Source organism: Betta splendens, chromosome 14, assembly GCF_900634795.4.
Source record: "Betta splendens chromosome 14, fBetSpl5.4, whole genome shotgun sequence".
NCBI classification, from domain to species: Eukaryota; Metazoa; Chordata; class Actinopteri; order Anabantiformes; family Osphronemidae; genus Betta; species Betta splendens.
The window spans coordinates 4753058-4779501 of record NC_040894.2 but is presented as its reverse complement, the minus strand read 5'-3'; the positions used below and the strand labels follow the sequence as shown (position 1 = coordinate 4779501).

Genomic DNA, 26444 nt, shown 5'->3' with positions numbered 1-26444 from the left:
TTATACAGGAGGTAAATTGAGACAACAGCAGTTTCATCAGCGGTGGGGGGTCGCTGAGTCGGCTTTTATCTGAGAGGAGAGCTCTGTCACCAGATGATGTGAGCGAAAATGTAAAAATGTCGCTTCTGAGGCCGAGCTGTTTCATGTTAGTCATTGTTCCTTTGTCCACTGGCAAACATGTCGATTTATTTATGAGTCAAGGAGGGAAAATATAATAAAGTAAATTAGGCTTTTAAATCCTTTAAAAAAACAGAGTTGCAGTGATGAGAGTCGTCTTTTCTGCTGCTTTTTAAAGAATGCGGTAAATCAGGGGCCTGAACCGTATTCAATGCCTAATTTCCGCTCACCTAACAGCTGCAGGCGGACGCGCAAACAGATTCAGCAGCCTAGACACAATAAGCAGAATTGGATACGCTTTGGCAAAATGATTAAGCTTTTAATTTAAGTTGCCATGAAACTTTTTCCTACTGCTTGGCTTCCGCGTTGAGGCCCACGAGGAATAAAACATGAGCATTAGCTTTCTTTGGCGTGCGAGGACACACACACACACACACACACACACACACACACACACACACACACACACACACACACACACACACACACACACACAAATCCTTTCTAGGCTTTAGGTTCTACAAAAACCTAAGCTCCTAACTCGCCCTCTGAGGAATGGATGAAAACTACTTCATGACTTCCAATTGAGGCCCGGAGCTGCAGCAGCTGCGAGCGTAACCGTTCACTTGGCTTCCTCTTCGCTCCCAAGGCGACCGTTCCTCCCTGCTCCTACCACCGGTCCAAGATTTGGGCCCAACAGCTTCATTTAGGAAAACACACAGACGCATTGGAAAAGCTTTAACATGATACACGCACTGACAGCCGACATGAAACATATGTTTATTAGCCCTGAAAAAGACTTAATTGTTCCTAATTAGGCGTCGCAGCATAAACGTGCTAGCAGAGACCTGCTCTGACCTGGGGTCAGCCCATAAGGTAAGACAGGCACATGCTAATGATACATTAGCTAAAAAGCTAACGCCTGTCATCCTGCAGCAGGTTAATTACCTCGTTCAGCGTCCGTCCTCTCAACCGCTGCTTTGAATTCAAACCGCCGTTTGCTGTAGAGGAAGAACAGGCACTTTAGGAAAATCCAGCGTGGAATCTCAATAACGGCGGCAACAAATAACTAGCGTGAATAATTAGCTTGAGCTGGCGCTGGTGTGCAGCCTTGCACATTAAAAAGCTTATTGACTTAAGCGGCTCCTTTTAGCCTGGGTTTTATTTGACAGTGATGTTAAATCCGACAGGTGGATGCTGAAACAGGGCCGAAGGCGGCGCGTTTGAAACACGCGACGGGAAACGGCTTTACTGAGGTCGAATCTCACCCCAGAGCAGCGTTTCCCCTGGAGCCAAGCAAAGTGTGACGTCATCGCATCTCAGAGTCATCGTGAGGCACGTGAGGCTCCGCCGGTGGCGCGGCGCATTAAACGGGCTAAATAACAACACATTACTCTGCTGTTTGGACGGAGCTCGCGCTTCCCGAACTGCCGCCCCTCGCGGGACACGTTTCGGCTCATTGCGCCCACAAAGATAACGCAATAAGAATCCAAACCACGCCACAAATGAAAGTCCTCCGTGGAGCCACGCGCCCAACGCACGACCGCCGTGAGGTTCAGTATGAACGCGGAGTGAGCGTTTTACTCACTCATTCACTGAATCGATCCCAGGCAGGTCTGAGACTTACGAAGCACCTGTGAGCCGCATTTACATAAACATCCCCGCTCGGAACCGGCTCGCATTCATTCGCAGCTTAATGAGCTCATGCATCGTAATGCTTCCGTGCTACAGACGCATCTGTGGCTGTAATGAGATTAAATAGGATTCGAGCGCTTTGCAGAGTTTGTATCTGCTGACGTCTTCACTGTCGAACTGAGCTAATGTTTTACTTTTCCCCAAAGCCGGTGAAACATTGTATCAAATAAATGAGAACTTTTACTCGTGGACAAAAGACAAACAGTGTGATTCACTGGAAGGTGCGACCGAGTGGATTCATCATCCTCAGAAAAATCAATAAATGATTCTTGACTATTACAGCGCTGCTTTGTCCTCGTCGCCGGCTGCCATTAGTTACTTCTGATTGGTTGCCAGGCTGCCAGCAGGGGGTCCTTTCATAGGGGGCCGTCAGACAGCAGAGACGGATGGAGATGTCTGTGCGTTACCTTAAAAGAACCAAAACGTATTCTGCATTCACTTTGTGTTGGGACCTGCTTTTAGCTGGAGCCACAATCAGATTAACTCCAAACGCAGGCCAGAGAACGGTCATTAGGCCTCTGCGAACTCTCATTATACACGACACATGCATTAGTGTCACCCAGAAATATTCCCCAGAGGTAAATCACAAGCTTAGGAATAAACTAGCAACAATTTAGATAATTGGAGAAAAGCAAAGGCTCACAAAAGGCCCCGTGGGAACAGGCTGCTCTGCCTTTGAATACAACCTCGCATGGTCCTGTGCCGTTCGTCTCTCCAGACTGAACAATTAAACATCTCACCACTTCTACCTGTGACGTGACGGCAGCAGGACTCTCCCGAAGCCTGAGGCGTTTGATTGGTCGGAGTGTGAACAGATGCTGGAGTGATCAGTGACCGCAGGCAGGAGACGAGTCACAGGCATCAAACGTGTGAGGCTGCACGTTTGTGTTTAATCAAAGCTTCATCTCGCTCTCTTTATCCTCGTTAAATCTGAATCAACCACTGATAATTAACTGTGATGGAGCTCTGCATGGAATTAAAAGAGACGCCGCTAAGCAAAATGTTCACGCAGACTCATTTATTAGTTCAATGGATTCAATTAAGAGGAAACTCACAAAGCGTTGAGGCTCATGAAGTCACTTATTAAGGACATTTGTATTTAGAGGAAATGAAAATGACATTTTAGAGCCAATTCAAAGCCGCAGATCAGATCAGGTTTGATTCTGTGCTGCGATTTTCTGTTAGGACCATGTCAGCAAAGAGCCTTTAAACAGTAACTGCACCAAAGGCAAATCAAGTAATAAAAACCTAAATACTGAGACAGGAGGGTCTGGCGCGACTCAGAAACTGGATTTCAGTCAGATACACAGTCAATACTTCTTTCAGCGTTTCGCAGAGGTCACGGAGGCTTCTGCAGGTACATTATGCATTGAAGCGGCTGAAGAACAACGGGAGGAAGGAACAGAAGAAACGCAGCACACGCTGAACCGCCGCGCGATAATGAGCCTCCGCGGTCGGAACCGCGAGAGCGAAGCTGAAAGAGCAACGTTCGGGGCCCATTGTGGCTCAGAACCACTTGTGGGAACAGCAGGAACGGATGAGCTAAACGAGAAGAGCGAAGCACGAGGACCTTTTACCTGCTCCTCCTACACTTCTCAGCTGGCACTCGGTCCTTTTCGACAAATAAAATGGCCTTTTGTGCATTTGGTGGGTGTTTCCCGCTCCGACACACGTCTGCTTTTGCTCATGTGTCTCCCGGAGCAGAACCTCTACCTTTTAAAACAGCCGTCATGGGGGAATGTCAGGATGCGTTAGAGAAAAACCGGTGAACACAGCATCACAGCTGATTGTCATTGGACATTATGTGCCATCGTAAAGATGCACCTTCTCTTGTGGCACGAGATGGATCTATTCTGAGCTCCCACACGTAGTCGAACAGTAACTCGCCCTCATGTGGGACCGATTTAAGGCCTGCAACCTATTAGCTATTAGCTAAACTGAGCGAGTGGGCGCGGGCTCCATAATAATAACCCACACGGGACCGTCTGGATCATTTTGGGAACGTGTGGATGAATTCTCCTGGAGCCTCTGAGCAGCTGCAGGGAAGTCAATCTGGAGACAGAAAATGAAGACATTGCCATGGTTTCTTTCCCTCCACATCCATTCAGGTCACATTTTAAAAGTCTGACGCGTTCACTTGGATGCGACTCGCTGCCCCGGGGACCGGGACCAGTTTTGCACATCAAAGTGTGGAAAACAAATATGTGAAAAACATATTAAGGCGTTTGTGGCTTCAGAGGGAGATTCACAAAACGAGATAAATATCCTCCAGTGAAGTCACTGAGACGCTGAAGCGCTGAAAGACTGAGGCGAACGGCAGCTCCCGAACGAAGGGCCGAACATCCTCTCTGACAGCTCCCTTCATCCGTACTTTCACATGACTCAACACAGAAGAGAGAGATGTAAATAACACTGATGAAACTAAAAGCAAAATCTCCTGAATGTGCGTTGGGTCTTGAACTACTGTAATAAATAGCCCTCAAAGGTAATTAAGCTGATGGAGAGGACGATAAATTTATTGATTCATTTATTTTATTTTAAATTTGAAACTAACAAGGTTAATGTTTTTTAATACATTTTTAAATTCTTAATATTATTATTTAATTTCATTGAATTGAGTTATATCTGTTTGTGTCTGTTTTTCAAGAAAAGCTTTTTCCTAAACCAGTAAAACCAGAGCAGCGTGAGGGTTTGTCCAGGAGGCAATGAGGGGAGAAAAATGAAAAATGACACAGCCGGTGGAAGTAGTAAAATGTGAGAGCTCCCAAATTAAAGCTGCGCACGCAGGATAAGCAGCGATGTGGGTGATTAGATCTGAAAGGTACATTTGATATTTTTAGTAAAGCTGCAAAACCTTAACGAAACGGGTCCTTTTCCTCCCGACCGCTCTTCACGCTTCCTCTTCCTCCTCCTTTCATCATACAGTTCTTCTCTCTCGCTCACACCTTTTCAACCACACGCTGCTTTCGTGCCCACTGTCTTCCTTTCGCCACAATAAAAGGTGTTATTGAGTGTTTTTGATTAGACTCATTTCATCTTCTTCTTCTCCTCCAGCAGCACATTGTCGTTATCGTGTTTTCATCATTCTAGACTGTGAAAACACCAAAACAAAGCATGGTTAAACATTACAGTGACTTGTAACCAGTGAAAAAATGTCTAAAATGAGTATAAATCTGTTTCAGTTTTACGATTTTGAAAAGCATTAGGCGTTGAATGACTCGAAGCAGCTCGATTCAGGTCGTATCTGTGTCTTTGGCTCACATTCCTAATGACATAATAATAAAAATAATACTAGTGGTTTAAAACCGGTTTGTGATGAACTTATGGAAACTTCCATCAGGTCATTTCTGACTTTGGTACAATTACGCTGCCGGTAGAAAGAAAACTATGAAAACATCTATTTTAGTTAAATGATATGATTCTCTGAGGATGAACGAAGTCCAGGGAAATATTAAAAATCAGGCCCGAACGCCAAAGCTAATATTTGATCACTGGCAGGTGAATGTGAACGTCTGAGTAGAACAACACCTATAAAGAAGGAGCCGTGGAACTATTGAACTTAAAATTAATGGTGCTCATTGAAATGACCTGCGGTTGCGAATTCCTTAATGACTATTTTATTGATTCTACGATGCAATAAATTAAAAATGACGCAACGTTTCTTTTTCTGTGGCTTCAAAACAAATGATATTTCTTTTGTCATAAAATGCACTTTCTACATCAAATCTTAATAATCAAAAGTGAGTTTGAGATAAATAAAAGCAATTCTGCCCGTAACAAACTCAAGAGTGAGAGGATTTTCATTAGCGACATCAGAATGTGGACACGCGTTCTGATGGGTTTGTGCCGTGTTTCAGCCTGACCACCTACGAAATCTGGATTCTGCAGCACAGACTGATATTTAAGACAAAGGTTTGTGCTGCTCAGCTCAGAGCTGCAGCGCGTGGAGCCAGGTCCATAAAAATGCTTTACGAGTGGAAGAACCTGACTGACCTTAACGGGCCTCAGATCTCACACCGCATGTGACACGTCTGTGGATGTAGCGAGCGAGGCCTTTTACTGTAGCTCATTCTCATTCACCAGCCTTTCGGGTCCAACTCTGTGGCTTGAGGCCACTTTCCAAAACTTTGTGGAAATCCTTCCCAGAAGAGTTATGGGAGCAGATGGATGCCTGACGTTTGGACTGAGACGTTCACGGGAGGGAGTAGTGTTCCGGTGTCGGATTATTTTTGGCTGCGAGGCAGAAAACTTTACTGCTTGGGAAAATCCTTGTAATGAAATGTTATATAGCTCTGTAACACAGCGGCCGACGCTGTCGCACAAACCTGTTCTCCAGTTTTATCAGCTGCTCGGGGCACAAAATCCAATGCAGCCCACTTGACGCCTGCTTCCTGATGAATCGGAGGGACGGTATAAAACAATGACAACAACCTGCAAGGAAACATGGCACAAAACCAGTTGATGCCACTGAACTGAAATATTGGCCCTTCAGCCCGAGAGGCGCTAGCACAGAATGGTTAAAATTCACACGACAAATAAGCTCAACACAAACAATGAGTCAAGTAAGAGCTCCACATCTGCCTGAAAGCCTTAACTTCAACTGAATGTGATGGGGCCATGAACTAAAGCACAACACGCTGGTGCCGTCTGATGTGGGTCCAACCCGAAGACAAGCAGCCAAGGTGGTGCTGTCTCCTCGGAACCGGGGACCCGACCTTGCCTTCGGCGCAGCGCTCACAAACAGACGGCCGATGGCAAAGCACCCCTTTGATGCAGAGAGCAAACGGGTCGACCGGGTTTGCAACAGAACCGGCTGCTGCCGCCTCCACGGTGACACATTCCCCTGATGTCTAGCGGCATTTGTCTTCGCGGCTCGGTGGAACGGCCTCGTTTCCTTTCATAATCACTCACCAGCCTTCCTCTAAGACCGTTCAGCATCCAGCAGCACTTCTGCTGAGGGATTGTGTGTGATTTGTGGGTCTAGTAGAAAAAGTCATTTCTTCCCAGCTGAGAAAAATTCAACACGTGCCCGAGTTGAAATGCACTGAATTTAAAGTGAAACAAGGAGAAAAGGCCGGCTCTCCACTTTGTGCCTGCATGCACACTTTGAGGACAATGCTGCAGGATGTTGACTGGAACACGAGCGTGGCCTCGGCCCAACTGGCCTAAATCAGCAGGAATAATGAAGAGGTGCTGATGGCTGCAGCCTGAGGCTCACACCAGTCAGCGACTCCACAGCAGCGTAAATAAATAATACTCAAACTCCTCATTGTTTGTGATGCTGGACTGGTTTAAATGTGAGTCATCACAAGTTAACGGTGATAACACAATGGGTCGGTGACAGAAAGAACCTTAGCGTGTTACACTACAAGTTCAGAGCATCCATCCATCATCTGAACAGCTGATGGCGGCCGATGGCGCCAAACGCAGTCGTTACTGGGCGGGAGTGGAGCAGGCGTGTATTTAAAACTCAGTCTTCACGTGCAGCAAAACCGAACCTGCTTCTACGACTAACGCTTTGCATGACATCATTTTGTGGTGAAAACCCTTCAGGTCCTGATGTGTAAATCAGTGTGTAGAATAAAACGAGTCACTGAGCTCAAACATAGCAGGATCGTATTTAAATCTGTAACTTCACTACGCCCTGCTCTAAAAGTAAATATTGCACTGGCTTAAAATGTTTTTTTTATTCCTCAATAACGATGTGATCTCATCTCTGAGATCTCTGATCACATATATAACCAGTGTTTTTCATGGAAATCTGCACCTGACATTTTGAAACTACCTGTGTAAATTCAAATATTTGGGCCCGGTTGTGAGTCCACAGGGAAATTTAGAGCACATTCACACATAACGACCTTTGAGACCATATGACCCCCAATAAATTTCACTTTGAATAAAATACTAATGCTGTGTCAACAACTATCAGCCAATTAGAGCAGACTTCAGTCCAGTTTGAATGTCTCACTGTGACTTTAAAAGAATCAATAAAAAAAAAAGCTTTTAATTGGACAAATGACAACAAAACAGTTATTATACAGAAGAAAGGGGCGCGTTGGATTGCCTCGTAACTAGATGTTATTTATGACGTACTGAAAATGCCTCACAGCCGCTCAAAGAAGAGTTTGGCCCAGGTCTTCGAGTCAGCTTTGAGTAACAACATCCAATCTATTCCCATTTTAAAAGCAAGAAATCACTCACGAGCTGAAGGAAAAGTGTTTGAACAGAAATACACGAGTTGGTGAATGAGCCAAGAGTAACAGCTGACAGATTCATAGTGGACACGATAAAACGCTGGTTAACATATAGGCTCCTTGAAGCACACTGATGGGAATCGTCCCAGCCTTTAGTTGAAGGGACAGATTTACTGTCCTTTACAGGAAATGGGAAGAAGCTGCCGACGGTTTAGTCAGAGCCAACAGGCAGGTGGCTTCTGGCTCCGGTCCACGTTTATCATCCTAATACCTCTAATCTCATATACTCTAATCTCAACTGCTCCACCAACAAAGCCAGCGATTTGTGCACACAAATGATTTTCATCAATGCGACCAGTGTAAGCATCATAATAAACTGAGGCAAGCTCATATTCAGCATCAGCCAAATCAGAATGTTCTCTCACAATGAGTCAAACAGCAAAAATAAAGACAGAAAACGGCCTCCTGCTGTGGAGTCAGGCCTGTGGTCATAACTGACCCTGGGTCTGTGCTGGACCACTGTGCTTCCACTACAGCTGGAAGCACCCGGCACCGGCAGCCGTCATGCATCAGTGGATCCGAACGTGAGAGGAGCGGAATGATCCAGTTTTTAAGATTGTAATGTTACTTTTAAACATTGAAAGCAGTGTAATTATACACAACGTCCCTGGAGCCACATCCTGATGTGAAATATGAGAGAACTGTAATTAAGAATTACCGATGGAGAGTAGACAGGTTAAAAAAATCTCACCCATACAGCCCTGCTTTAACTATGGAGGCATTTTCTATCATCTCGTCACACAGAGAAAGACTCAGCAATTATTTCCTGCTGTAATGAAGAATGTGCCATTGATGGAATTATTTGTTCTGCCCAAAGGCAGAAGGAACAGATACGCCGATCCGTCAGAGACGTCTACGCCTTTCACTGCAGTGACTAATGTCACAGTGACACATGGCACAAAGACAATTTCAGGACACTGGCCTCAACTAAAGTGAGTGAGTCTGGAAAAATGAGGCGGCGTCCGCAGATGAGGGAGCGATGAAAAGGCCGTTATCAGAGTGGAATAACCTGCACGAGACGGGCAGGTCTGGGAAACCAGTGCTCCCAGAGGTAAACCAGTAAAAAGGTTTAGGACAATTAGAAGAAAAATGGAGGCAATAAGCAAGAAAGGAAACACAACGTGGATCCAAATAAAACCCAGGAACCAGAGACGCGCCGTAAACTTCAGCTTTAAAATCATCCATACATTTTTCTAAAGGCTGTTCCTGTTAATGGTCCCAAGGATCAAGCCACGTGCTGGTACACAGACTGAAACTTCTCCAGATCACCGCTGACCCACCACCAACTAGGTAGACGTCCACCTGACTTCACCTGCTCCCATTCTCATTCTGAGCAGTGCATCCGGAGGCAGCTAACGCGTGGATAAACCTGCAGCCTCCAGCAGAAATGCAAAGACGCCGCGGACGCCTGGGGAGCTCTCGCCCCACAGGTTGTTTTCATTCTCAAACTTTTAGACCCAACCGGCACTGAAGATTCAGACAGATCCCTCTGGAAGCACAGAAATAAAATATGCCGCTTTTTCTGCAGTCAGTATCTGTAAAGCAGCTGCATCTACAGGTGGTTGGTGCCGCTCCTCTCAGAGGAGTAGACAGTGTATACTGAGCAGTCTGTGAGTCTGAGATGCAGCGAGGGACAGCGACTCTGTGGGGACCATGGGGTGGTTGAGGAGGTGTCACAGGTGGGCGTCAGACCCAAACGCGGTTCTAGAGCTCGTCCCTCTGCTGCGCGTCCTGCAGCCAGTGTCTGTAGACGGCCACTGGATCCACGTTCCAGTGCTTGTGGAAGGAGATGGCCTCCTGTGGGGAGATCAGCGCCTCCGCGTAGTCCTCGGGCCGGGCCTGCGGCGAGAAGAACCAGCAGAGCCTCAACTGATAACGGTTACGCTCCTGAATTTGACTGTTTTGGAACCAGACGCACAGACTGTGGAGGGAAACAAATCACGGCCACGACTGCATCCTCTGAGGTGGATCTGTGCTTTGAAAATTGGCCGCCTGCCCCTCGAGTGGATTGTCGCTCGGCTGATTTAATAATCAGTCACACAGGTTCGACTTATTGATCTGTGAGCTGTAATTGTGAGTTCTCATCTTTGCCGTGCAATAATAAGTGAGGGTGGAGGTGTGTGTTTCAGGCGCGAGCCTGTGTGGCTCTGCTGACTTTGAACATTTCACACTGTGTTGCACTAAATCCGATTTGTGTGGAACCAGTAACCTGAGCTTCCATCTCGCGGTTGTTTTTTTTGCATTATTTCAGGCAGGCATTAAACCGCGGCCTCGTCTGAGCCTCCGCTCGCTCCACGACGTTTTACTGGCTGCACTCATTTGACATGTGGTCGGGGTTTCAACATGATTCACGCTCTCGTAGCAAATTCCTGCTTCCTGCACTCACAGCAGCCGAGATTTTTAATAATCTAAATTAATAATAATAAATAATTCTAACTGGTAGTTTCACAGCAGGATGTTGAAGATCTATTGATGTTTTGCTTTAATTTTTAGACTTTTCCGTTGTATTTTTATTATTCAGTCATATTTTCTGTAACGTATCTTTAATGTATCTAACAGAGTTTGTCCTGACACGTCTGCTCTTCGTCTTTAGGCAAACGAGTCCTCTTGAAAAGCATTTATTGCCATTAAATCTGTGTAAACTTCAACTACACAAAGCTATTATGAATAAACTTTTCACATTATATTAAATATATAAGGTTTGTATCGACAGCACATGTGAAATACTGCCTACAACAAAGGAATTATTACAGCTAACCTGGTCATATTTTTATCTTTAATAATTTATTTTTTTATGTTTTTGTTATATAAATAACATATTTTCCCTTTTTCATTCCCTGTATGGTTTAATTATTAAAACAAGCTGACTTGTTTTCCTGTTTAATTTCTAATTATTTCATACAACTCTAAGGAAGACAATTAAAATATATGAATCGATTTTTAAAATGCAATACACTAAATCTTTCCTTTAATAATTAAAAAGCCCATTTCTGTTATCTTGTCTTATCTGGTCATTTTTTTGTGGACTGGATCCAAATAATTCCCACTGAGTTTCTCTTTCCAACATCTGGACAAGGCAACAGGCATCACCTGCATCTGTGACACTTCTCTGTGCTTTTACTTATTTTTTTTTTAGCTGCCAGAAAATCTGGTCCTTCCTGCAAAGGAATCGCAGCCAAAGGTCTGAGGCAATAATCCAGCCTTGTGCTTCTGGCACCATGTCGCAGGCAGAGGGGAGGATTTCACAGCGTGGTCCTACCTGGTGGAACAGAGGGCTGTGTGTGACGGGGACGCGCAGCGAGGTCAAACACCTGCCCAGCACCATGTCATCAGGAGCCTCATCACTGTAGCAGCTACAGCCACTGGACAGCAGCCTGGACACGGCCGCCCTGCTCAGCACCATCCTGCGCACACACACACACACACACACACACACACACACACACACACACACACACACACACACACACACACACACACACACACACACACACACACACACACACACACACACACACACACACACACACGAGGAGAAAGAGCCTGAGAATTATCAAGATACGCCTCCATGCAGTCAATATTAGCATGAAACCGAGCTGCAGTTTAGTTCCAGGACGAACAAACATTAAACGCGCTGCTCTGTGCAGCCGTGGATCACCCCCCTCCTCCTCACCCCGCTCCTCCCGTGGTGTAGCTGTACCCGCTGTGAACCAGGCCGTAGCCGTATTTCTCCCCCAGGCTCAGCGCTTCCCTCGGGTCGTAGCAGCTCAGCAGTCGCCGCAGACGGGGTAAGCTGAGGATTAACAACAGGCCACGAACAGGACTGTCACACGTAATCCTGGAGAGAGAGTATAGGGTTTGTCACGTCTGTTACCTGATGAGTGTGTCATCATCGACCACGAGCAGCCAGTCAGCCCTTGGCACCGCTGGACTCAGGAAGCGCCTTAAAATGGCAAACGTCTTTCCACAGTGTCCTGCAGGAAGACGGCGGCTCAGAAAGGGCTCGGATCCACACAACCCGGCGGCACCGCCTCACCTCTGTCGGTGTTGGGCAGACCCAGGTTGACGGTGGGGATGGACGCGTCCCACACGTCGCTGTAGTACTCCAGCAGCGCAGCCTCCTCCTCCCAGGTCGCCTTCACTACGGGCACTGGAGGAGAGACGAGGCCCAGTCAAGTCTCCACACACACTGGGAGCTTCATCCACTAGAATAAGGCCTGAATAAGCACATGCTCACTGACTGCAGCCACATTAAAACAGCAAAAGCTCAATCAGCACAGTTAAGTTCCATCCTCAGAAAACACAAATTATACCATTATACACTGAGACAGCTTGTTGTTCAGGTCTAACAAGGATGTTTAAAGTTCCCACAACAAAGTGTGAACAATCTGTTCTCTCCACTTTTTGCTTTTAAACAGCCACTACACACGTCCTGCTTCATTCTGACCCAGAACTGAGTGACAACCACGCTTTGGATAATTATCCAAACTGCAATTTCAGCAGACAGTGGAGATGAGGCTTGAATTTAAAGTTTTCATCCGGCAGGTTAAGTGGGACTGGACGAGCAGCCGACTGTTCAGCAGGTAAACAAAACAGCAGCGATAAATCAAAATGAGGCCAGACTTTGCAGCTGGAAGTCATTATCATTTCATTTTTATTCATTTTGCAGCCTAAAAAATAAATTTGGGAGATTCGGAAATGCTGATAAATTGCTCTGGGAGAGTTTGAGGCGCAGAAAGGTGGACGTTTCACTGGCGTTTGTGCAAATGGATGTGACAACAGGGTCAGTGGAGAATAAAAAGACAATGGTCGGGCACAGACACAGGTTCTTTCCTGAATGAATCTTCTCAGGTTCCGTCTTTTGCTACTCATCATGTCAGTCGTAGAATATATGCATAGACACATGCATTCAAGGAGTGTGTCCAGATGTTTTCAGATGTGTGTGTGTGTGTGTGGGGGTGGCACCTGAGCACTTGGAGAATTTTAAATGAAACTCTATACGCACCTCGTTGTGCGTGGAACTTTTGACATGTTTTCACAGCAACAAATAAATCTTCTTTTGAGACAGGATCTCCCTGAAAAATGTAGAAATGATCATATACAAAATGATGCCATGTCAGCATTAAATTCCGTTTCTTTGAGTTTTCACTGAAATGTGCCACAGTCTTTAACTTTAACGACAGCTGAGCTGCGTGTCTCCTGCCAGTGATGGAATGAATGTGTACATACACAGTCGGGCAGGTAGCTAGTAAAGGTGGTAGCGCAGCTGTCTCTCGCCGTCGTACAGAACTCTGGGACCGGCGTCAGCTTTCGCCCGTTTCCTTCATCCCAGATATACAAGGCAAGCTGCACAATACAAACACAGTCAGCAGCAGATTTCAGACATAGTTAAAAACTGACTAACAGTCTTGGTCCTCCACAGTGAATCTTTGCTTCGCTTCGCTTTCCATCAAAGTCACTGATTTATTCTGTCTAAGTCGTAGGAATTCAAAGCGCTCTCTGCTCAAAGTGGATTTGTGTTTTGCTGCAACGCAACCTTTCTTTGACAAGGAATTTACTGTAAATATAAATTTGACTCCTTCAGTCTGTGCTAACAAGGATTTTACAAGCGATATCACACTGTGATATAATACACTGTGAGCTCCTACATTAATATTCTACCAGTGCGTCCATCACACGCTGCAGGCAAAGGCAGCTCCAGGGGTCTGAGAGCTTTACCACAAAAGACTCATCAGTCACCGGGGAAGATCTTCACTACAATTCAGTTACTAATAGCTCAGTTATTAACAGACAGTGACAGACTCAGGAAAGTATTAGACGTTGTTTTAAAGTACCTCATGTTTCCAGTCGATGGTAAAATCTGACTTCAGGTGCTCGTGCTGAAGCCGCTCAGCAAGTCTGAAACACATGATGGTTGGAACATAAATTAACTTATACAAAATGCTGCAGTTCAGCTCCTACAGACGGCGATTCCTCGTTGGGATACAGGTTTCCTAAACAGCCCCTGTGGTGTTTTCACGACGCTCACGCTGGCAAGGAAGAGCACGTTCACGTCCAACTGTTCCCCTGAAATCTGAGCCGCGCGTCAGCGGGTGTAACATAAATACACAGTCTGCAACCGGCAGAAACAAAAAAATAAATAAATCAGACTGAAAGCAAAAATGTACTAATACAGGAGAGTATCAAGGGAGTGCTTAACAGGCAAAGTCTCCACAGTGCAGGACTGTAATAGTAATGAGGGAATAGATTAAAGAGGCACAGACGGTGGGAAGGCATCGAGCAGATGCAGCAGCAGGAAACCAGAAGAAACTGAAGGGATAAAAAATAATGACCCTGACAGTGGAGGTGACGCTGCAAGAAGTAACAATGATGCTTAAAATAGGGAGGCAAATCCAAGGTAGATGCTCCGTTCTGTCCATTACAGACGAGCAGGTGTGTACACACACAGCAGAGAATAACTGGAAGACAGAGACATACGGAGGACGAGTGGAAAAAAAATGTATTGTGAAAAAAGGCCACAGTGAATATTCCAAAGCACGCACATCATCCATCAAACATGACGGCGCGTCTGTTCTGCCGCCAGGGGGAACGAGGAGGTTTCACAGAAGCATTTCTCTGTGTTCCCATCCAGGCTTAATACATCAATCTTTGCAGGACACCGACCCTAATCATGGGGTCAGAGAGCTTTTCAGGGTGACTGGGAGGAAGGCCATCGAAGGAAATAAGCCTTAAAGTGTTTAAAAAAAAAAAAAAGTGTTTTAAGCGAAATGTGCTGTCGGTGTAACTGATCTAGTGAAGGGACTGGGCTTCATTCAGCGCGTCTAGTAATAACGGCTTCCGGTGCAACCCTGAAGGGATTGTATGTCTGTTACAGCCCTTTCTTAAAAACCTCAACTAAACCACGCGCTGGCACCAAACACACCTGTGGAGCAGCGCGGTGCTGAGAGCCCAGCCTGCCCCGGGGTCAGGGTAACCAAACGAAGCGGGGTCCTCGGAGAAAGCGTAGTGGTGGATGATGGAGGCCTCGTTGTCATGGAGACGCTTACCCAAAAACCACTCCTGCGAGTTGCAAAAGAAAACGGAACACGATGACACGAGCAGAATAATACGATTTGTGCAACGATCGAAACCGCGACCGTCACAGGAAACGACAAGCATTCGAGTGGTTACGTGAGTAAACAATGTGCAGGACAAACACCCTAAACAGGCTGTCGACCTCGCCTGCAAGAAACAAACCTCCTCTCTATTACACTGACAAAGATTAAGCAGCCGAAACCCAAACGGCTCGTCCTCAGGTGCAGAGCCATCCATTTTCTCTGCTGTGTGTCACTGATAAAATGATTGAACCCAGGCTTCTGGTTCCTTAACCAAAGAAACAGAAGCCGGAACCAAAACTATTCATCAGAGCGACGCCACACTTTCACCCACCACTGTAAAAACTGCATACATCACATAATCAAGTGTGAGAGACACTGGTTCACTGCACAACAATCCTACGTCCATATGGAACACAGGGACGTGCTCATAGTTACATTATTTATTTAGTTATAGTTAGTTTACATTATTAGCAAATATGAAGGCAGATACGACCTCCAACAGTCACTATGTCTATGAGCTCTGCAGTCATAGACAGATGTGCTGCTTCGCTGGCTGTTCTGAAAAACAGAAGGGTGCAGCTACATGAGGCCAGCGTTGTTTAGTGTCCAGCTCACCTTTTGCTCTTCGTATCTGTGGAGCACCTGCAGCAGAGCAGCCAGTGTGACTCTGGTTTCCTCCTGTAGGAAGACGAACCAGGACGCTGACGGGCCGTAGGTGGAAGAGAGGCTGAAGACACCCATAGAAAGCCATTAGCTTCAGATCGGCCCAGTGGGAAGCATCAAGCCTTTAATAATCTGATACATTAAGTGTGTGTGTGTGTGTGTGTGTGTGTGTGTGTGTGTGTGTGTGTGTGTGTGTGTGTGTTGCTCACTCACTGAGGAAGCGCAGGGAGGATGCTCCAGATCCCATCATAGTCTGACAGCTCGTGCAGGAGCAGAACCAGCGGGAGTCCCTGCATGAAACGACACTTCATGAGAGATGAAACCTAGTTTCTGTGTAATTCATATTTATTATATGAATTACACAGAAACTAGGTTTCATCTCTTTGACCATAAATGTCAACAATGCGCTAAAACAGGATTAGTGTGACTGAACCCCACCAATGAGTGTTGACTTTACAGTAAATATATTCATTGAATTTTTTTTTTTTTGTAGGCAAATCTTCTTGTGTTTTTAAAGGAATTTTGACTGAGGGAAGAAAGTGATAGTGCCAATTGTTACCACTAGGGGGCACATGGGAAAGTACAAAGACTTCCTGGACACCACGACACCCAGATGTTTTAATGACAGCGTGGGAAAACATTGCTTCAGTTGATTGATGGGTGTCAGTGGACTTTCAAGCGCTTGAGGAGGTGCCTCAAACTAACAGTAGTTAGACGGAGCGTCAGACCTCACTGACAGCTTGACACCTCCAGACGATGCAGCGATGCTGACAGATGCGCTGGATGCACCTGAACACGCTGTCTGACAACATGTGCACAACCTGCGGTGAGCGGCTCAAAGGTGTTCCCAGGTTTGAAAGTGATGAGAATGAGGCAGAGTGCCCAAAGAATTCATGAACCACAGCTCATGAGATTTAAACCCAGTCTCTCCCAACAGAACAACCACGCGTTGCTGGTTCTTCTGCAGATCAGGTAGATTTATTCCAGACCAAACAGTTGACCTTCAACACAGAACTACATCAGAGTCTAAGTCAGACCCTTCAGGTTACACGACAGGAGAGGTTTGTGGGTTTTCCATCTCGGTACTCAAGGCTCAGGATGAGCTGTTTTTAGCTGTGGGGCTGATTGGTGAGCTTGAGCGGAAGATTGCTGCTGCTTCTCTGCCCTGACCTGTCCTCACGGAACTCAATATGACTCATTCCGAGTCAAAGACATTCATCACCACTCAGCCTAAATACATCTGTGACATGATAATGAAGTCATTTACTAACAGGCATTATTTATTCCCATTTGACTGGAAGAGAAAGCTTCCCTTTTGAGCCTAATGGAGGCTGACGTTCACACGCAGCTTCACGGGGGCACTTCAGCTTCTGAGGACGTGAAGGGCTTTTAACCGTCTGCTGTGAGCGTTGTAGTGAGATGTGGCCAAAAGGCGCCGAGGCAGCAGCAGCAGCAGCAGCAGCAGCAGCAGCCAGAGATCTGGGCTAAAACCGTCACAGACCTCAATCAGTCCAAAGAGACACAGCTGCTTGTTTTGTCTTGACTGCGTTGCTGTGAGTGGACGGACGTTTGACGTAACCCTGCGACAGCGTTCACCCCTGGGTTAATGAGCTGTCAGGAGAGGCCTCTCATGCGCCTCGCCACGCGTCAAACACTGGAGCGGCGGAGGCTGCGAAGGACAAGCGAGCACTTAGGAAAATCAGCCGACTCCATTCACCACCGACGTCTCGCTTTTATTTGACCATCGCTCGCTTCTGTGGAAGTGCTTTCTTATGAATGAACATCACAGAAACATTTTCAGCTCAATATAGGCTCATAAATCATATCTGCTTTGAAACTAATTATATTTACAGATACGCTCATTAGCTTTTTGTATTTTCTCTTGTTGATTGGTGCTTTAACAGGTTTGGAGCCAGTGCTCCACAGTCCATAGACATAGAATCGGTTTAATTGGTGGCTCATGGGAGTGGATGTGAGATTGAATGGTTGCCTGTTTCTATGTGTTGGCCCCATGATGGACCGGCGGGTCTTCGGTGTGTGCTCACGGGAAAAGCGGTTAAGACAAATGGAAAAATTTTTGTGTTTAAAAAAAAAAGGTTTATGCGACACTTAAGAAATAACCCTGATCCTGAACCAGCCGTGCATGTGCTGTCTGGTTAGGTGTCAACCCAGTCTGGCATGAACAGAAGCTGCAGAGGGTATTTCAGAATGCCAGCAGCATTTACGGCCACTCAGACGCATCATTTCAGTCCATCACATTCACGCCATCACACGTAACCACCGTTCCACCCACTGAACATCACTTACAAACGGGCTCATGGCGCTATTACCTGTGATGGTTAACAGGATTCACACTCCTTCTGAGTTGAACGGCTCAGCAGCACAATGACCCTAGAGGTCAAAGTAAATCTGCTGCAAAATGGCTTCAGAAACACAAATGCAGGGTCCCAACAGAGGCGTCACACATGCTGGGAACAGAGGAGCCCGAGGTCAGTGCTGCTGAAGCTGATTTATTCAGTTATTAAATCCGTTCTTCACCAACACTGTGCATGTACAGTGACTTCTTAGAGGTTGTTTTATTAGCTCATACATTTTGTTTTTACGTGTTTGTGACTGTGGCGAAGATCTGATCCCATTTTATGCAGAAAACCAGGAAACTGCAGTGTCGTGACTTTTTCTTGTGAGCACTCGTCCTGTATTTTAATCTGTTTCGCTGACAGCTTCCATCTGAGCTTCACAGCTGCGGTGGAGGTTATTTCTACTCATGAATGACTAACAGGGGGTTTGTTAACTAAATGCTTCTTCGGTGCAGAGATGTCCCAAATCATCCAAACAACCAAACTCCACTTGTATCAGCACATAAAGAAATAACAAATAAAAACCGTGGTTGCAGACAGACACACGTGTGAAAATCACGTTGGAGGAGAAATCAAAGACTCATGCATGACTGTCTGTGTTTCATCCACCAAGTCCAGTTCATCCAATAGGACTGTAGTTTGTCTCATGTCCATAAACGCCTGTCATCTCATTTCACCATGTACAGACACATATTAAATAAAAATACAGTGAGCGCAGACCGACCTTCCCGGCTCAAACAGAGCAGCTCTGTGCCAAGAAGGACACCTATTGGTACGAGTGTAACACCACAGCACAGCATCAAATCAAAGTCCACATTAAAAATGGGAAAGCGTGCGGCATCATCGTCCTGTCATTAAACACCAGCAGGCACTGACACAAAGCTGTGAGCACATAATGGTAATTACAAAACAGACCCACTGCCCATAAACCTGCCTCCAGCATTAAGATCCCTCAATAGTTTAATCATTATAAATCAGGCAACTAATGTGTCTGCAGCAATAAATGACCTACATACATAAAGAATGAAGCCATTTATTCTTATACGGATCATTAAAACTCTAGTTGCTAACTTCCTTATTTTATTAGTTGTACTGGAGTTAATATTCTAGTTTAAGTGTAATGAGTAGAAGCATCGAGCGTCAAACCCGGTTTGTTACCTGTGCCAGTTCAGCCGCCTGCTGCAGAATCTCCGCCCTCCTCTGAGAACCTCGGCGTGCATGGTAGGAGCTCCTCTGGCTCTGGATCACGAACGCCACCCTCTCCAGTCCTGGGAGGCACCAGAAACAAAGAGGTTTTAGCATTAATTAAAGCCAGTCTTATTCATGTGAGCTGTGCAACCCCCACTGCAGACAAGTGCACTTTTTAGCTTTTCTAATGAACATTAAGCATTTAAGTGGTGTCTCATAATTATTAAATCCCTGAAAAAAATCCCTTATGAGAGCAAACCAGAGATTATCTCAAGCATTTCAAGGGTTTCAGAAGAGAGTGTTGCCTTTTAACAAAGAAATGGACACAAAGAGATAGAGAAGGCGCTGAATGTTCAATCATAGGCTACACTACAAGGACGTCATATAAAAACCATAAACAACATGGTACAAATAGGTTTTGGGATTCTGTTCTGAGGAGCTCTGGGGCTGCTTTGGCTTCTCCATTTATGAAAACCTGAAGCGTGTGGAAGGTGGGATGAGGTCATTCAACTATCAGAAGACTTGTCTTTGAGCAAACTAAAACTCGGACATCAACGCACTTTTTATACCTTAGTAATTTCCATTGGATTTTGAACGTTTCAAATAAATATTCAGCACATAAAATTCCGTTATCGACAGATATATTCGCAGTCTGCAGTGAAACCTGTCACTCACCAAAGGGTCCCTGTACAGAATGCTGGTGCCGCTCCTGCTGCTCTGCTGCCTGTGAGGAGTCGAGAGTTCAGTCTGACAGACCGCTGAGCCACGCGAGGGAAAATATGACAAGAAATCTGGTTGCAGCACTTACATGAGCGTGACCTGTGCGTCTGTCTTCAGCGAAGGCACCTGGAGGCAGCAAAACAGCTGATACAAGCAACTAATTAGTGGTCTGTCCATCAACAGAGTCATTTACAGCAGCTGGAATATGGGACTGCATTTATAAGTAATGTATGAAGCAAAACGACAACGCTGCATAAATCACTGCAAATAAATTCTCTTTAGGTTTGAACTGAATGTGTCAATCTGAGCCCAGAGACGCACACACATCCATCATTAATAGAGTTACACATACAAACAACCAAGTGGTCGGACACAGCAATGCAACAGTCCTGCTGGTGAAAACAAGGCTTTCCAAATAACACTATGTAGATGTAGAACTAAGCTTTGTAAATAAATGTAAATAAATACTGACTCAGACGGGCCGGGCGTCTTATTATTACACTGACGTACTGTATGTCTGAAATGCAGCTCTGATTTGTCTCTCGTTGCTCCTGATAAATGAGGGCCCATTCAAATCAGTCACTGAAGGGCCAGTTTAGGAATAATAAATAAATAAATCTTGGCTTGAGTGCAAGAGACAAGACACATTTGTCAAGTGAGTCACTCCCGAACGTGCTTTTCAGGATTTAAATCCTGCCAGAAGCCAAAAGAGAACATCATCCATATGACCTCCCACCAACAGTGGCAATTTAGCATCTTCACGCTCAGTTTCCACCAAAATGCTCCAAAAACAAATTAGAATGTGGACAGAATAGCAAAATATTGGCTGAGGTGCGAAGCTTTAAGCCTTGCACCAAATCTACAGTACACAAACATCTGACTGGTCTGTAAGTGACATGAGATATATACATATTAATTAATGGGTGTTCGCTCTAAAGCTGGTTTACAGACAGGGGACAGGGGACGTTTGTTAGGTAGAATAGGCTTTATTGATTTAGATTCATTTATTCAGCTCTAACAACAGATATTTAATTATGCAACGTTAACGCCAGATACTACATGATAACTGTTTTATGATCGATCTCAACCCGAAGAATTTCCTTGTTTAAATTCCACAATAAAATATATCAATTTGTACACTGCCTGTTTATCGCGCTCAGAGTTTATTTTAGCTCAGTGGTCATGGAAAACGAGCAAATTCGTACTTTGAAACAAACGATCACACATACTGTCCACTAATGACGTACTCTGAGTGTCGTTATACTATTTTACAAAATTTACTTTGAAGGCCTAAGGGAAGTATATTCCGCTCTTGAACGCTGGCTATGTAGCCACTGCTAGCAGACTAGCTAGCTGATACAGTAGACAGGTCGCCACTTACCGGCCCACAGAAGGAACATGGCTGGTAGGTTGATTCCGTTAACCAGACTGTGACGTGACACGATCTCCATGGCGGCTGGACGTGTTTGCAGTCACGGTCATTCCATGGCAAACTGCAGACATTTGTTATCTACAGTTCTGAGTGCTAATTTAGGCGCGAGGCTGTAGCGACCCCTGGCGGACACTAAGGGTTTAGGCCGCTGCTTTTACAGTGGGGAGACTGGAGGCTCTGAGGGGAATTACACATTTACTATAAACACACAAGTTACAGTAAACTCCTCTAAATACTCAACTACTAAGTTTCTGTTCACATGTACCTCTGTCGAACTGTTTTCAGAGGGAACGAATAAAATGCAACCTAATAAAAACAGTCAAATTTAACTACACTGAAAACTTTCCACACTGTGCAAACGCTGAACCATCTACTAAACTTTAACATTGCACATGTGTTACATAAACATGCAGATTCTTCCATCTGTGTTGTTGGTGGAGATTCTCAGTCATCAATACAATTTACAATACAATGACTCAGTGACTATCACAGACAAAACATAAATATGCAATAACCACTGTTGGATGTGACATAGCGAACTGCAGTTTATTTGTTCATTTTTTGTAAATAACTATAGTTAAAACTGTAAGTAATTTGTTTGTTTTTTGCCACAAGAGGGAACTGTTGGAAAAAATATTGCATTTAATCGTTGAAACATGTTTTGCTGAAACCTTGATAGCTGTGCTATGGCCTTGAAGCTCTCTCCCTTCTGCTCTGCAGAAACAGGGAGTACCAGTGTGTAGCATCCTTATCTCATGTGCCCAATGCTGGCTTTGTGCACAAAATATTTCCCACGTACGATGTGACTATGCACCATATGAATAGAATACATATTATGAGCTGAATCCTTGTCTTCTCTTCAGTGAGAGGAAGTTGCCTGTGCTGTAAACTGCTCACTCCTTGCAAGTAAAATCCTGAAGAAGGTCTCAACTGATTGTGTCTGCTTTATTTAAGATTCAAAAAGGGAACTAACAATTTCCGTAACAGGAGCAAAGACAGAGTCAGACCAGGATGTAAAGGCTGCATAATGAAGTGTACTAATAACAAATTCCATCATGTTTATTAAAGTGTTGTCATTTATTTCAGTTTCACCTGTTAATTGCTGCACAAATAGCAGGTATTATTTACCAGTAGGCTACTGGTAAATAATGATATACCAATCTAACCACTCTGCTGTAAATAAAGCTAATTATCTTATAAGTCTGTTAAGCACTATATCAACGTTGAGACGTTCAGCAGCTCAAGCAAGTCACCTCACAGTACTCAATTGTAAAAGTTATTTATGAGTTTGTAAGTAAACTCATAATATTCTACATATACAAATAAGAATGCAAGCAGAGCATGTGTGATGCTGTGAAATGTGTTAAAGACAGGATCAGAACAACTGTGCTGTCATGTGGAGGAGGACCTGGTCTAGATGTTGAAATGCAATGAGAGAACAGTTAACAGGCTCTTTCCAGTATATTAAGCACAAACATGCAGCACAGGTGACTCATAATTTGTACAAACATGTGGATGACTGCAAATGCCATTTTCCGTTCAAAGGTCCAGGCTGTTATTTCATAGAACAAAATGCATCCTTCAAATATGTCTGATTACGTCTTACTTACATTTTTTAGTTTTATTTTAATTCTGAAATTTCTTGTTAGGTTTAAGTTTATTAACTATTTCTTAAAAAAGCAATTTTCTGTTTGCCCGTTTCCTTATCTATGTGTGTCATGCTATGTAGGGCAGAACTGAGGAGAAAATAACATTTGCAAGAGATGTGTCACAACCGCTAAATCAAGTCGTGCACAAAAACTGGGAAGTCAATATATTCGTTTACAAAATAAAAGTTGTTTACGCGTTGAGACAAATATGTAAAACAAAACGATGCAAACAGTTTTGTCATAGTTAAAAAATTATTTAAATAAATTACATAAACACATTTCCTGTTAGTCAATTAAATTCAGTTCATTTGTAGCAACGAGTACAACGAGTTACATTTGTTATATTTTGTGTATTTTGCAATGATTAATGATTACATTTTATAAAATCACTTTTTTTAGATTTAGTAAAATTCTGATTGTTTTTTTTTCATGTATATTATATATATATAATACATATAACTTTCCCTGTTCGCCTTTTTAAACCTTTATTTTGTTTAAGCAGACCGGAAGTCGAATCTTTTAACCAATCGACCTTGACGGTGGCTGGACGTTATTTGAGCCGTGGAGTTGGGACAATTATAAGGAGCATGAGGAGGAGGAGGAAAGTCAGCGTCTCACCATGGTCGGCAACAACAGGATCACAGTAACGGCTCTGGAACAGTTTCTGAATAAACCTCCTTCGGGCTTCTCCGTTAAAACTCTGGACTCCGGGTACGAGGTCCACGGCGACCCGGAGAAAAGCCTGGTGCTCATCGATGACTTGGAGCTCAAAGGGAGGAAGGTTGTTTTCCAGAACTCCATGGGAAGGTGAGGATGACGTCTGCAAACTCTCTCTCACACACACACACACACACACACACACACACACACACACACACACACACACACACACACACACACACACACTTAGACCCAGAAGAACCAAATGATACTACTGCTCATTTCAGGACGCTCAAAATGCACGACCTGTGGGAGTACACGAGCACGAGGAAGAGCCTGCTGTCCAAGACGGTCTATCTGCTGGCGTCTGCCTGCGAGGGACGCCCCGCAGCCGCCGCGGGGAAGGCGGCCAGCAAACCCAGAGGTACGTAATTACAGCCGGACCTCAAACGCACCACCGGCCTCCTTTACTTTGCGCGTAGCTGCGTCGTGGAAACCAGTGTGTACTTTACGCCGCGGGCCGGCGAGTCCGTCACGCAGTGTGGTGGCGCGGCTGAGTCACGCGTGTTGGCGCTGGGCGGAGCGGTCCAACTGCCATTGATGGAGGTGCGCTGCGTCCCGTCTCAGAGTCGCAGCGGTTCGTGGTCTCCGTCGACGGCGACGACCCCTTCGTCAAGTGGCAGCTGGAGAGGGGCCTGGACTGGACCATCGCCTCCGTGCGTGGGGAAAGCTACAGGGTGGACGTAAGACGAGTGCGCCGTCACCGTGGGGCTCGTGAGCAGCCGCTGCTTGCTTTTACAGTAACTTATTCTGACAGGTTGACCTGAGTGAAGCGCTGCAGAGCTGGGCTGCAAAGCACCTTCCCGTCAAACCCGTGTGGAGAGACGCATCGTTCACCCTCAAGTACTGCTCTGATGCCCTCTTCGACTTCCCACACTGGCTTGGCTTCAGCAAAAGGAAATTCAGTGTAAATGTTGCTCCTTCTTATTTTAAATGAGCACTGAGCTCCATTTTTGCACTCCTGAGGTCTGACTCGTCTGTTGTCATTGAAGCTGCGACTGACATGATGCGGCGGAGAGCCGAGGGGATCCCAGTTCATCTGGCCGGGTTTGGACCGTGGAATCAACCAACCCCCGAGCAGAACCGGGAACCGGGAGTGTCTCGGTGAACAGACGGACGTTTGTTTGAGCAAGAACCAGGCAGGTTCAGGACGAGCCTGAGTTTTAGAGCTGCAGTAAAGATAAGAAAAAAACACATTTCAACTGCCGCTTTGTTTAGTGGGTGAAGCCGCTTGTAGTGCGTCTTTTTTATTCTCATCACATATTGTACAGCTGTTATACAAGAGCTTAATGATCAACCTTTACATCTATGCACTTTTGTAAAAAAGAGTTTAAAAAGTTTGTAAAAATTTACTGTGTCACTTTCAAATACAATAAATGTTGCATTGTGGCATTGATGAAGTTCCGCCTCCGCTGTGTGTGTGTGTGTGTGTGTGTGTGTGTGTGTGTGTGTGTGTGTGTGTGTGTGTGTGTGTGTGTGCGTGCGTGCGTGCGTGCGTGTGTGCGTGTGTGTGTGTGTGTGTGTGTGTGTGTGTGTCTGGACTAAGGTAGGAGCAGCAGAGCCGATAACACGTTGGTGACGGTTTCCACGTAGTCCTTATAGTCGCTGCCGTAGTGTCGCGCCAGCAGGTAGTTGAAGATTCCCACGGTGCACATCAGGGACAGGAAGAGGAGGATGCGTTTTCCGAACAGGTAGCCCGGGGTGCTGCGCGGGGGGAAACGGGTCAGAGCCAGGCTGTGAACGCGCATGCGCGTGACCGGCGAGCACTCACCTCTGGGAGGTTTGTCCCAGGTAGCCGATGAAATACTTCTGCCGGACGAGCAGGTAGATGATCCCAGCAAAGGCGGCGGGAGCTTGAAACAGAGGCGAGAAGTCACGACCCCGTTAATCCCGCGGGAAAGTTACGGTGCTAATTGTGTGTGGGTCAAGTTATGACCCTAATAAACGCATAGCTGGCTGTGCAACAGCGGCTCAGTGGCAGTTAAAGGTTCACCCGGGAGCACCGGGTTAATGAGTGACTCTGCAGTGACCTGCGGCGGCCACGCTTTGGGAAATGCCTTTTCCGCGCGACGAGATGTAAACCAGAATCGTTAGTGTTATTAGTTCGTTATCGTGGTGTATTTTCTCCAGTCCAACGTACAATCAGCATCGCTGAACGAACGCTTGTGTGAATGTACCTTGACTGAGGCACACGCCAGCGCACCACATCACCGCCAGGAACGTGGGATACGCGTCCATGCAGTTACGCCTGGGAACAGGAACAAACAGGAGAAACGGAGCATTTTACAGTTGGTGGATCAGGGTGGAATTATGAAGTGAGCCATAAAACCCAGTGTCGAAAGAAGGAAGTTAACCGCTGGGGTCATCAACACCTGCAGCTGATGCTTCTCCACTTTAGGGCTCAAGTCTAAACTCTTCTGCTGAATCTGTTCTAACCTTTTTTGATGCTTGCATCATGTATCGTTTGTGAAATCTTAACATTACTACCAAGACAGGATGTGGCTGAGATGTTTCCCTATTTAAAAAAAGGGAAGCAAATTGTTGTGAGCAGT

At 45.4% G+C, this 26444-nt stretch overlaps 3 protein-coding genes across 10 annotated transcripts in view; 1 reads left to right on the top strand and 2 right to left on the bottom strand.

Moving 5' to 3' along the window:
- Window positions 1–513: 513 nt before the first annotated feature.
- Window positions 514–21645, bottom strand: b3glctb (beta 3-glucosyltransferase b). 7 transcript variants are annotated; one of them, XR_008696671.1, is made up of 17 exons: window positions 21473–21645; window positions 20180–20235; window positions 20047–20095; window positions 19342–19451; window positions 16040–16116; window positions 15779–15890; window positions 14989–15125; window positions 13901–13964; window positions 13296–13412; window positions 13072–13141; window positions 12103–12216; window positions 11941–12040; window positions 11740–11859; window positions 11326–11470; window positions 4667–9905; window positions 1066–1118; window positions 514–817 (listed from the first exon to the last, which is right to left on the bottom strand). XR_008696671.1 is itself a non-coding variant. In XM_029173328.2 (15 exons), exons 1-15 carry the CDS (start codon window positions 21540–21542, stop codon window positions 9771–9773), a joined length of 1476 nt encoding a protein of 491 aa, XP_029029161.1. In that variant the 5' UTR covers window positions 21543–21645; the 3' UTR covers window positions 2816–9770. The 7 variants fall into 7 exon arrangements, 2 of the variants coding, with proteins under 2 accessions (XP_029029161.1, XP_029029160.1); XR_005898569.1 differs by lacking the exons at window positions 514–817; window positions 1066–1118 and adding an exon at window positions 2816–3864; XR_005898570.1 differs by lacking the exons at window positions 514–817; window positions 1066–1118 and having other exon boundaries at window positions 2816–4903; window positions 5806–9905.
- LOC114869265 (mesenteric estrogen-dependent adipogenesis protein-like) lies at window positions 21415–25292 on the top strand. Of its 2 annotated transcripts, XM_029173329.3 has the most exons (5): window positions 23675–23979; window positions 24120–24256; window positions 24460–24575; window positions 24650–24799; window positions 24885–25292. In XM_029173329.3, the coding sequence occupies exons 1-5, from the start codon at window positions 23792–23794 to the stop codon at window positions 24897–24899; spliced, it is 606 nt and encodes a 201-aa protein (XP_029029162.1). In that variant the 5' UTR covers window positions 23675–23791; the 3' UTR covers window positions 24900–25292. The 2 variants fall into 2 exon arrangements, with proteins under 2 accessions (XP_055370606.1, XP_029029162.1); XM_055514631.1 differs by lacking the exon at window positions 24885–25292 and adding an exon at window positions 21415–21496 and having other exon boundaries at window positions 24460–24787.
- The window catches only part of alox5ap (arachidonate 5-lipoxygenase-activating protein), a 1870-nt gene continuing 702 nt past the window's right edge, over window positions 25277–26444 (bottom strand). The window contains exons 3-5 of the mRNA XM_029173330.3: window positions 26070–26140; window positions 25664–25745; window positions 25277–25596 (exon numbers count right to left, since the gene is read on the bottom strand). Coding sequence (XP_029029163.1) covers window positions 25434–25596; window positions 25664–25745; window positions 26070–26140 — 316 coding nt within the window. The 3' untranslated portion in view covers window positions 25277–25433. The remainder of the gene's footprint in view (window positions 25597–25663; window positions 25746–26069; window positions 26141–26444) is intronic.